Source organism: Astatotilapia calliptera, chromosome 6, assembly GCF_964374335.1.
Source record: "Astatotilapia calliptera chromosome 6, fAstCal68.1, whole genome shotgun sequence".
Taxonomy (NCBI): domain Eukaryota; kingdom Metazoa; phylum Chordata; class Actinopteri; order Cichliformes; family Cichlidae; genus Astatotilapia; species Astatotilapia calliptera.
Window position 1 is genome coordinate 29,200,418 of NC_137427.1, and position 12,136 is coordinate 29,212,553.

The 12,136-nt window shown below is 39.0% G+C and overlaps 1 protein-coding gene across 4 annotated transcripts; it reads left to right on the top strand.

Annotated features, from left to right (window-relative positions):
* Nucleotides 1-2,038: 2,038 nt before the first annotated feature.
* LOC113024416 (toll-like receptor 2 type-2) lies at nucleotides 2,039-5,767 on the top strand. 4 transcript variants are annotated; one of them, XM_080303073.1, is made up of 3 exons: nucleotides 2,039-2,205; nucleotides 2,642-2,755; nucleotides 3,137-5,767. In XM_080303073.1, the coding sequence occupies exon 3, from the start codon at nucleotides 3,156-3,158 to the stop codon at nucleotides 5,157-5,159; it is 2,004 nt and encodes a 667-aa protein (XP_080159199.1). In that variant the 5' UTR covers nucleotides 2,039-2,205; nucleotides 2,642-2,755; nucleotides 3,137-3,155; the 3' UTR covers nucleotides 5,160-5,767. The 4 variants fall into 4 exon arrangements, with proteins under 4 accessions (XP_080159199.1, XP_080159201.1, XP_026027298.2 ...); XM_080303075.1 differs by lacking the exon at nucleotides 2,642-2,755 and having other exon boundaries at nucleotides 2,072-2,205; XM_026171513.2 differs by lacking the exon at nucleotides 2,039-2,205 and having other exon boundaries at nucleotides 2,624-2,755.
* The last annotated feature ends 6,369 nt before the right edge of the window (nucleotides 5,768-12,136 follow it).

Here is a 12,136-nt window from a genome sequence, read left to right on the forward strand (position 1 = left end):
CAGGTAATGTTCATATGTTGATTAATGACTTTATTTCGTTTTTGATCTACTGCAGAATATTTTTATAAAACCCCAGGCCAGGAAAATCACCTTCATGTTTTTCTGTGTTTTATCTTCAGCTACTTTGACACAACGGCCTCTGCTGTGATGCTCACACCTTTGATAAAGTCTGGAAAGTGTCAGCTTCCTTTTTACTCTCAATCATTTGAATCACTTTTCTGCCCCTGGCTACAAATAATGAGTTTTACTCAGCTGAGCCGTTTTGATTCTTAAACGCAGAAAATATTTTAACTAAAACCAACTTTTGGCTGCTTCCTTTTTTACAGCAAGTCACCATAGCAGGCAGCTCCACGTTAGCTTGGGCAGATTTGTGGGTGTGGGGTGGAATTGTCATAAACCCACCTGGCCAGTGGATGTTGGTGAGCACAGGCACCCAACTTTGCGAACTCAAATGAGGTGATGTAGGATTTTCAAACCTTACCACAGATTCTTCTACCAAATATCGAGGATGAGTTTGTGTATTGATGATTTTGATCCTCAAGGTCAAAGGTCAGGTTTTTGTGAAACTAAAAAGACCACATAAATCAAACACCCAGGAAAAATCAAATCAAAAATGTGTTTGACCCATTTTATGATTTATGATTCGACCTCGATATGATCCAACTGCTAGGTGTATGCAGACATCTGAGATCCCTCAGACTACATGGATATTAGGAGGATCTAAAGTCGTGTGCCTGTGTGTGCATATACCTTAAAATCTGAAAAAGTGCATTGTATTTCCAAATATATTTCTAAATATAATTTATACAGATGTTAGGGAGATGTTTAATCCACTATACTCGAAATATTAACAAAACTAAACAAAATAAACAATCTAACACCAAACATGGACATGCACAAACACGTAATACAGTTAGAGTAACCTCAGCGGGCCTGGAGAACGGCATCTTTGCTGCTGTAATCTTACTGAGCACAACAACTTTTTTGTGGAAGTCAACATATTAAAAAAAATAAATAAAAGGAACGTGACTTCCCGTTCTCTAACTCTCATAACTATTTTTAAAACTTCAGTAAGTCATTGCCAAATACACAAATATTGTATGTCCCCATTTATATTTGGTGACACTTAAATTACATTTTATTTAATTCTTTTATCATAGCCAGTATCACCTTTCGCCAAACAACAATGCTGTTTGTTAGTGTGATTATAAAATTCAGTTTCTTTATTTTATCACAGGAGGCCTGAAACCTGTCCGGCGTTGGTTAAAAGAAGGCGCTGACATAGATTTACCCCATTTCAGGTGGATTACCTGTGCTTTATTTAACTTTATCAGGTGTTTTTTATGAAAAACAGCCCAATCTGTATCCAATCTTCCATTTAGACCTACGTGGAAATGTATGATACTATAAACTCAGCATTGTGGCACTGACCATCACACACATAAATTCATACGCTGGTTATAATGTGGCACGCACAAGCTGACAAAGGCAGCCTAAAGTATAATGAATATAACGTTTATATTATCACGGTAATGATACACATTCCTTTTCTGTTCACATACAGCTCAATGCAGCCAATCATATGGCAACAACTAAATGCATTTACACATACAGACATGGACAAGACTCAGGTTCACAGTGAGCATCAGACTGGAGGAAAAATCTCTAGGATTGACAGAGAATGGTCCGAAAAACAGAAACTACTCAGTCAGTTCAGTTCTCTGGATGAAAATGTCTTGACCCCTGATGCCAGGGGTTAGAGGCAGGGGTGTTATAAATAATCAAAACTTTAAAAAAAAAACCACCAAAGAAAAATAGACTAGGTGAAAAACCTTTGTGAACTTGGAAAGCTTAGGCTACTTCGTTTGAAAACGCATCATTTTCTCTCCTTTTTGGCCTCCCGTCCACACTGAGACGGCGTTGTCCTCAAGGGAAAACGCAGCGTTTGAAACGCATGCATTTCAAAACGGAGCTGCCCCGTCGCAGTGTGGACACTCTAAAACGCAGACTTCCTAAAACGATGACGCATTTTAGTCATGTGACGCATGCGCAGGACTGGAACGTAGGTGCCGTTTCAACGTGGACGCAGAACTCTGAAAACGACTGAAAACGCTAGTGTGGACGCGGAGCTAGTGTGGACGTAGCCTAACTCACCTGATGAGGCAGCGATGAAGGTGTTTATTGAGACTCCGAATCTCTAAGACTGTGAGTCATCAAATTTCGACAACTTTTGTGTTTCAACTGTAATGTCTGCACTGATTTCCTCAATCTTACCTCTCACATATACCCTCCAAACAAACTAACTACAAATAACATTAAAATTATTAAAAACGAAACATTTTCAAACAATAAAGACGAAGCTAAAACGACAAACCCCACTCTGGCAACTAAAGTTAAACTGAATTAAAAACAAAAAGTCTGAAATGAAATGTAAAAGAATTCTTGCCGCACTTTGGGCCCATTAGTACATCAAGCATCGTTAATCACAGCGTACCCATTTTCAATGGCTGCTTCCAGCAGGATAATGCAAAATGGCACAAAGCTCAAATCATCTGAACCTGGTTTCTTAAACATGGCAGTAAGTTCACTGTACTCAGATGTCTGTTGCTTTATTTCTGGATCTCCCCTTCTAATGTGACAGGATGCATGTATGAGATAAGGAAATAATCGAGCCACAAATAAGAGAAGTGGTAAAGGACACTTTCACATCAGTCAGTGTCCTGACTGTGCAGGAGGAGGACGTGACATTTCATCTGTGAGTAAGACAGCGAATTTTTACCGAAGTTTTTTTTTTTCTTCATTTTTTCTTCTGTGCAGGGCTAAAGCTGGTAAAACCTGTTTTTAGATCATTTATTTAACACATTTTAATGCTGTGGTGTGTGTGTGTGTGTGTGTGTGTGTTCTGTGCTTGTTTAGGATGTCTGCTAAAATTAGTCCACGCATTAGCATTAGAGTTTATTTGATGATCAGTCAAACAGTCAAACTGTAATTTCCCCACCACATTACTTTATGACATTAGCACGAAGCCTCCAGCTGTGCTCCAAAGCTGTTAGCATGGCTGTTTCATTATTACATTGTGTCACACCAGCACCTGAAAGAAAAGCTCTGAGTTTGATTTTGTGTTTGTGTTTTGCAGGCACTCAGGAGAAAAAGTCATGAAGTTTCTCGTGTTTGTCCTGTTAGTATCTCAGTGCTCGGCGCTCACCAGTCAACAGTGTCACCACTGTGAACAAACATCCTGCGACTGCTCGAGCCAAAACCTTCGAGAAGTCCCTGCAGCCGCTTCAAAACTCATCACTGAGCTCGATCTCTCTTTAAACGCACTGGAGACGATAATGAAAGATGACTTTCTTTCATATGCCGCTTTGAGGGCTTTGTTCGTGAATAACAACAGGATCAAAACCATCCATGAAGACGCATTTCACCCACTGACTCATTTGGAGAAACTGGACTTGTCCTCAAACCAGTTGGAGACTTTGTCTTCTGGTTGGTTTCAGAACCTGACTTCTCTCCACTACTTGAATCTTTTGGGAAACAAATATTCAACACTTGGTCAGGGAAACCTTTTCCTGCCACTGAGGAGCTTGAAGACCCTCCATTTTGGAGGACCTTTCCTTCAGTCTGTCAGTAAAAGGGATTTTTCTGGCCTTTTTGGTCTTGAGGAACTTGTTTTTGAAGGAAATCATCTGCAAGTGTTTAACAGAGGGAGTCTGAGACAAATTGGACCCATTAGCCATGTAACACTTAGACTCAGTGGAGTATTTCACAGAGATTTAGCAGTAGTACGAGCTATATTGTTAGACGTTGTTCATCCAAACACAACAGTGACATTCACTGACACACAGTTTAACAAAAGTTTGCAAATGTTCCCACTTCACGTGGCCATCGAGCGTGGTGCTACAGGTCTTAGTTTCAAAAATGTGAACATGTCTGTGTCAGCTTGTGTACAACTTGTGAATATTTTTTCAGGCTCTGATCTGACTTTTTTTGCCATTGAAGATTCTCACATCTTCAAAAATGAAGAGGAAGTCCGTCTGCATCACATAAACCTGACCAGCTTGGATGTCATCGTCTTCAAAAACATTGATATTAACGTGTTCTACCGTGTTCCTGAACTCCATTTCATGCAAAATATACTGACTGTAGTAAGAAGGGCATCTATGATAAACACTATGTTGTTTGTCATTCCCTGCCAATCCACTATTCATTTCTCAGATTTGGAGTTTTTGGACATCAGTGACAACATAATCGGAGATTTGACACTTATGGAAATGATGTGTTATGGCATTGGTGTCCTTCTAAATCTCCGCACACTCAACATCAGCAAAAATATTTTGTCTTCAATCAACAGCAAACTCTTCACTAGACTAGAAAAGCTGGAAAACCTCGACATGAGTAGAAACTCATTTGACAGCATGCCTTCGACTTGTTCCTGGCCAGCAAGTCTCAAGTTCTTAAACCTTTCGTCAACTTCTCTTCCTGAGGTGACATCCTGCCTACCACAGAGCCTACAGATCCTTGATTTATCCAGAAATAAACTGACTGTCTTTAGCATTGAGTTGCCGCTTCTCAAAGAGCTGTACATCTCTGGCAACAAGCTTGGAAATCTCCCAGATGGGCATTTATATGTCAGCCTCGCAGTTCTCTCCATTCAAGACAACAACTTGGCCAAATTCAGCAGTAAAAACCTGCATGATTACCAGAGCCTGAGGGTCCTGGAAGCTGCTGGCAACCCTTACGTCTGTTCATGTGACTTTGTAGGTTTCGTGACAAATGACTTGATGAACCACAAAACTGTAGTTAGACATGACTTAAAGTCTTACATCTGTGACTCTCCCGATGCAGTGAGGGGGGAGAGAGTGTCAGACGTGAAGCTGTCAGTGTTTGAGTGCCGCACAGCTTTAGCGATTTCTTTGCTCTGCTTAGGCATCCTGGTGCTGTGTGTGCTCATTGCAGGTCTGTGTTATAAGTTCAGCGTTGTGGGGTTAAACGAAGGTGATGCCAGCAGTCGAGCAGCCGGAACTGCCGTTCTGACAGAACTTTGTCAAAATCAGGTTGCGGAAAGCGATGAACTCCAGGACGTACCTGGAGTCGCCTCACGACGAAGATCACATTCCAGCGTTCTGGCAAAGTCTGAGAACAGCGATGAAAACATCTGAAATTGATAATAAAGACAATCTATAAAAGGGTTTATACTTACAATTTTGATTGTACAAACACATAATTTACATTTTCTAAGCGCTACAATGTCAGGGACTTTATGCTACAAATATATTTTAAGATTATTATATTGTAGTATGATATTTTAAGAGTATTATCAAAGACAGCATGGTGTATTTTGAATGTAATTTGGTCAATCTTTTTTAAAAACTCAATTTTCTCAAGAATTCCCTTCATTTGACAGTAAAAACAAAGTACAGAAGGGTGCATATGGATCATTTTAGAATCTTTTAAAACTTGCCCTTGTATTTCTGAAATCCTTTTAAAATCTTTCTCTTAACTTGTCATATAAATGTGCTAAAAAATGCTTAGCTCTTTGTACATAATTTGGGTTGGAGCTGCATATTACTCATATATCTTTCAGTATTGTGCTAATTTAGTTTGAATGTTTCAGGAATTGTTCTTTTCTTTCTTTTGAAGTTTTCTTTCCCTCCATGAATGCGTGTACTCTAGTGGAGGTTGACATAAAAACTAACGAGAGGTAAGTGAGTGGTCTATTACAGGTCATAATGGTTTTATATACAATAAAGTTTTAAAAAAGGCAAAATGATCTTTTTGTTTTTGTTCACTGGAATGTTTCAAAGTTATCATAAGTACCAAAACCTGTAACTGACACAATTTATGTATATGTGAAAAACTCAAACAAAAGTGATTATTTAATCAGTTGCACAAGATCTTTGGGCAATGACACATTTTGTGTTGTAATTTTGCCTCTGTGCACCACCGCAATGGATTTAAAATCAAATAAGGCAAGCGTAGAGTTTCAGCTTTAATTCAAGGCTTGAATAAAAGTATCACTTATAGTCATTTTTATCCAAATTGCCCATTTTCAAAAGAAATTGGAAAAAAATATAATTTTTGTTATAATAAAGATTGTTTTTAATACTTGTATGAAAGTTTTCAGTCAGTGATTGCTGGAAGGGTAGAACACGTTGACATCACCATTTGCTCTGCTTCGCCTTTGGTGCAAGCTACCGTCAGCTGCTTACTGGTTGTGAGTCTCTGCCTTCAGTTTGTCTCCAGTAGCTGAAAAGCATGTAAAATGTAAATATAAGCAGAATGCAGTGATCTGCAAATGCCACAAACCATTATTTTGTTTTTATTTTTAATTAATATGAACTGAGGCAAATTGGAAAACTGTTCTGACGTAAGACAAAACAACATTTGCAATTCTTTTTGAAAAACTTGGATCCTCTGCCCTCTCCACTGAAGATGAGAGACTATCCAGCTTCTTATTATTCCCAGTGCAAAACTCTGCATCTCTGACGCTATGTGGATGCATCAATGCATATGGAATTGACATCTTGCACATCTGGAAAGACGTACCACACCTAAAACATAGCAGCAGAGTTTAAGTGCAGTTCAGTCAAACCGTTATAAAGGTTAATAAGCAGTTTTTGTGGATGAAGCTGTATTTCCCTAACAGCATCTTTCCGCAGCAGTGCTCTGCTTTTACTGACCACAACAAATTTTTGTGGAAGTCCACATTAAAACTTTCCCATCATGCAGAAAAAAAGTAGAACTTGAATTTCCCGTTGTCTAAATGCTGACACGTGTCAGATTCTTTGCTCTTAAAATGTTGCAATCTTGGTCAAAGTAATCAACTTCCCAAGTCCATATTGATATTACTGTTACAGAACTATTTTTAAAGCTTCAGCAAGTGAACAAACACTAACAAACAACAATGAATGCTGATTGTTAGTGTGATTATAAAATTCATTTTCTTTATTTGATCACAGGAGGGCTGAGGTTGGCTGAAAGCTGGCGCTGACACAGATTCATTTTGGATTACTTGCGGTTTATTTAACTTTAGTCCCTCAATCTAACACAATGAACAAGTGCTACAGTCACACTCTTTCAGGCTCATTCTCACACAGGATGGAGTCAAGTCTTTATGACCTAAGCCTAACTGCACCTTTTGTCTTTTTCTTCCCTTTATGTTTTTTGAATATTTAACAATTGTCATTTTTCTTGTGCACTTGAACATAAACACATTTTATTCAAATGCTCGACAAAATATATGAAAGAAATGAGACACCAGAGAAACTAAGACCTAGCTTCTGTTCTTCTTATCTCTAATCCCTGCAGGGAAACTGTCACTCTATTTCTCTGTCTCTACTTCTGAATATGGACCAGTGTGAGGCATGAAGACATAATTTAGGCAAACAGAAGTAGTGGAGGGCCCTTACAAAGCAGTCAATATCCTGGCTGTGCAGAAGGAGGACGGGACATTTCACCTGTGAGGAACACAGCAAGATTTATTGAGTTATTTTTCTTCATTTCTCTTCTAAACCCGATTAAACCTGTTTTTAGATCAGTTAATTTAAGAGGTGGGAAGTAACGAAGTCAAAAAATAGCTAGCGAGGAAGAAAAAGGGGAACGAGGGTTTTTTTTAAGTGGCAGAAGTGCAACATTTCTATCAGTTCAACAAACATCAGCAAACACACAAACTGTCTGTGTTCAGTTTGTCTCACTGTGTGTTGCTAGCTAAAGGTCCAGCTGCTGTATTTTACAGGCAGAGAAAAGAAAAAGAGCAAACTTCACTCAGAGATGGAGAAAGATGTAAGAGGACAGGACAGGAGAGGTTAGGTTTAAAGGTAAGGACTCAGTGACGCTTGATAAACTGCAAATCTAGTGTCGCAGAGATCAATTTGCATTTAAGCTGATTATGCTTAGATACATTCATTGAATTCTGACTTTATATCAACCGTCTAGTATTAAAATAGGTATAAAGTGTATAGTGTCAGTGTAGGAAATGGAGCTAAGCAAAGACATCTGTGAAACATCTGTTGACATCTTGTTGAATTCACTTGTGTGACTCCACAAAGAGCAGAAGGGCTGCTGATCACAGCCTGTATATAAAGAAACTTCTCCGAAGCTCATATTAGAAATTATTGTGAGTTGTGATTCTTTTCCCTGTGCTGATCAACTACACAGATCTTAGTGTTCCCCCATCTGCTGAATCCCACTGTAACCCTTGACTGTGCTCACTTTACTGTTTAGGTGTGGAAGCAAAGTCAGCCTCTACAATGTAGGGAACAGAAAATAGTTATTTTCACTGCGTCTGTCCTAGATAACAGATTCAAGCTGAGTACATCCACTACAATTACAATTTAGATTTGAATAACATTTGTATGCTCATGTATTCATATTATTTTTTAAATATATTAATATAGCAAAACAAAGAAAATGGCTCGTAGAATTGTCCTTAAAGGAGCTACTTTTTAGTTTTACTGTGCATTTTCACTTTTGAGTAAAAACGTTGCTTCAGTACTTTAACTTTTACTGGAGTATGTTTTAACACCTGTATCAGTACTTCTACTTAAGTAAAGAAAGTCTGTACTTTTGCCACCTCTAAATAAGTTTAAACGATGCAATGACAAACAAATAAAAATATCAAAAAAAACTTAAGATTAAATTCATTTTCAAGAATATTTACCAATTCCATTATTTTCTTTTCTTTTTTAAATGCACAGATTAAAGATTTTGTAGAGACTGTAAACATTCCTCAGAGATTTTGATATGACAGCATCACAGAGTGCTACAGATGTCAACAGAACACATGTATGATGTGAATCTCATATTCCACCACTTCTTAAAGTGTTGAAAACAAGCCTGATATGACATTAGCACCATTTCCCCACCACATTACTTTATGACATTAGCACGAAGCCTCCAGCTGTGCTCCAAAGCTGTTAGCATGGCTGTTTCATTATTACATTGTGTCACACCAGCACCTGAAAGAAAAGCTCTGAGTTTGATTTTGTGTTTGTGTTTTGCAGGCACTCAGGAGAAAAAGTCATGAAGTTTCTCGTGTTTGTCCTGTTAGTATCTCAGTGCTCGGCGCTCACCAGTCAACAGTGTCACCACTGTGAACAAACATCCTGCGACTGCTCGAGCCAAAACCTTCGAGAAGTCCCTGCAGCCGCTTCAAAACTCATCACTGAGCTCGATCTCTCTTTAAACGCACTGGAGACGATAATGAAAGATGACTTTCTTTCATATGCCGCTTTGAGGGCTTTGTTCGTGAATAACAACAGGATCAAAACCATCCATGAAGACGCATTTCACCCACTGACTCATTTGGAGAAACTGGACTTGTCCTCAAACCAGTTGGAGACTTTGTCTTCTGGTTGGTTTCAGAACCTGACTTCTCTCCACTACTTGAATCTTTTGGGAAACAAATATTCAACACTTGGTCAGGGAAACCTTTTCCTGCCACTGAGGAGCTTGAAGACCCTCCATTTTGGAGGACCTTTCCTTCAGTCTGTCAGTAAAAGGGATTTTTCTGGCCTTTTTGGTCTTGAGGAACTTGTTTTTGAAGGAAATCATCTGCAAGTGTTTAACAGAGGGAGTCTGAGACAAATTGGACCCATTAGCCATGTAACACTTAGACTCAGTGGAGTATTTCACAGAGATTTAGCAGTAGTACGAGCTATATTGTTAGACGTTGTTCATCCAAACACAACAGTGACATTCACTGACACACAGTTTAACAAAAAGTTTGCAAATGTTCCCACTTCACGTGACCATCGAGCGTGGTGCTACAGGTCTTAGTTTCAAAAATGTGAACATGTCTGTGTCAGCTTGTGTACAACTTGTGAATATTTTGTCGGGCTCTGATCTGACTTTTTTTGCCATTGAAGATTCTCACATCTTCAAAAATGAAGAGGAAGTCCGTCTGCATCACATAAGCCTAAACAGCTTGGATGTCATCGTCTTCAAAAACATTGATATTCATTCATTCTACAGATTTCCTGCCCTGAATTTCTTAAAGAATGTTAGCTACCGCTCACCGCTCGTCTGCAGGCTTTATTTAAATGGAAAACTTCCACAACAGGCAAAAAAAAAAGCTTTTTGCTAAAAAAAAAAAAAAGATTTAGAGCAGAAGTTTTTTGCACTGCATTTTAAAATGAAAACATATTGCATTTATTTGCAATTAAAAACACACAGAGCAGAAAGTGTGTTACTGTTTTACATCCACAGACACACAAGAAAAGAAGCAGGCAACATGAGGTCAAGTTATGGCAATTTTATTTTTGTATGTCAGTACATGTATTCAGAATAGAGTTTTTGAAAAACAAACAAACGTCCCAAGTAAAGTTTGGGGGGATTTTTGTGAAAGAAAGGTTGAGAGAGGGGGAAGGAGGAAGATGCTGCTGGGTCAGTTCTTTCTCAGCAGTCTGCTCCAGAATCCCCTCCTGTCCTCGGCTTGCTTTTCTTTTGCCTTCAGCTCTTTTAAGGTTTTGTTGAGCTGCTCCTCGGCATCTTTAAATGTTTCTTTCAGCTGCTGTTTGGCCAGTTTCCCTTTGTGTTTGAGGAGCTCTTTAGCTTCCTTTTTGTGCTTTTGTATTTCTTTAAGTTCATCTTTGCAGCCTTTCTTGGTCACCGTCGTTTCTTTCTTGAATACCTTCAACTCAATTTTCCCTTCTGCAAGTTCTTCTTGCACTTTCATCAGTTCCTCCTTCATGTTTTGAGTGTAACTCTTTGTATCTTCCATTTCTTTCTTTGCTTCCTGTATTTTAATTTTCTCTTCCTCCAACACTTTTTGAGCTTCCAACAATTCTTTCTTCATATTTTCAATCTCATTTTCTGTCTCGTGTTTACATTTTTTCTCCTCTTCAAGTTGTTGCTTCACATGCAGTAATTCCTTCCTTAGTGTTTCAGCTTCAGCCATTACATTTGCAGCGTCTTGTGTTGCCAACTGCATTTTGCTTTTTTCCTCTTCAAAAGCTTCCTGCACCTCCTGTAATTCCTGCATCACATTTCCTGCCTCCTTCTTTGCAGTTAGATATTTATTTTTGGCTTCTTGTGCTGTGCTTTTCTCTTCCTCCAATGCTTTTTGAGCTTGCAACAGTTCTTTCTTCATGTTTTCATTCTCGTTTTCTGCCTGTTGTTTTCTCATCTTCTCTCCTTTAAGTTTGAGACCCACATCCAGTAATTCCTGCAATACTACTTCAGTTTCAAACTTTGAATTTTTAGCTTCTCCTCTTGATTTTTCTGCCTCTTCTTTTAATTTGACATTTTCAGCCTGTATCATTTGAAATTTAAAATGAATCAGCTGTACTGTATTGTGAGGTGAAGCACTCGCCGATCCTCTTCTCGATCTCCCTTGATTCATTTTGGCCTTTTAAACAAAGGAACCAACGTTTTGTAGAGGAGTGAAGTGAAGTTTTCGATGTTTCTTCGTCAACTGTCGTTTGTCCTGCACAGAGATGCTGCTGTAGATGTGTCTCTAGCTGTGTCTGGATACAATGAAACATGCTGGAACTAAGTGCTTGTGTTGCACAGTTCTACTAAACATTCCATTTCATGCATGCTCCGCCCACATGGTCAGGAATGTCAGGTGCTGCATCTCCAAATGCTGCTCCCGTTGCCTAGCAATAACAGCTGTTTACTTTTTGGGGTCTGGTTCATTGTTTAATAAAGAAAACATGTCCAAGTATTGGGTGCTGAGGCTCAGCGCATATTCTAGCCTGCTGTGTGGGTGGGCAGCTAGAAATCACTGGTGGGCAACATGAGTGAGGAGAAAACTGGAGCAGCCAAGCAGGGAGCTGCAGGTTGCTGGTTTGAGTCTCTGTTCAGATGCTGGTGTCTCCTCTCTCTGAGATGTCTGCAAACTGTCCCAGATAAAACAATAAGGATAATAAACAAACACGTGACTAAAATAACAATTATGACTCTGATGTGTTTCATGTGTAGCAGGATGGCCTCTATACAGCAGTCGCTGCAAGCATCCACATCGCCACACTTACTATTCTTTAAGCAGGCGTGCTGGGCTCCTCCTAAGGAAAGTTTGAAACTTCATTTCCTTCATGCTGGTGAACTTTTTACCAAATATTTTCATCAAAGCTTCTCCATCACTGACAGGGATTGTTTGGATCTTCACACTCATCTCCACCAACCCTAAAAAATG

What these genes read in the sequence shown, in the direction of transcription:
- LOC113024416 (XM_080303073.1), top strand. Translation starts at nt 3,156, where the DNA reads ATGAAGTTTCTCGTGTTTGTCCTGTTAGTATCTCAGTGCTCGGCGCTC.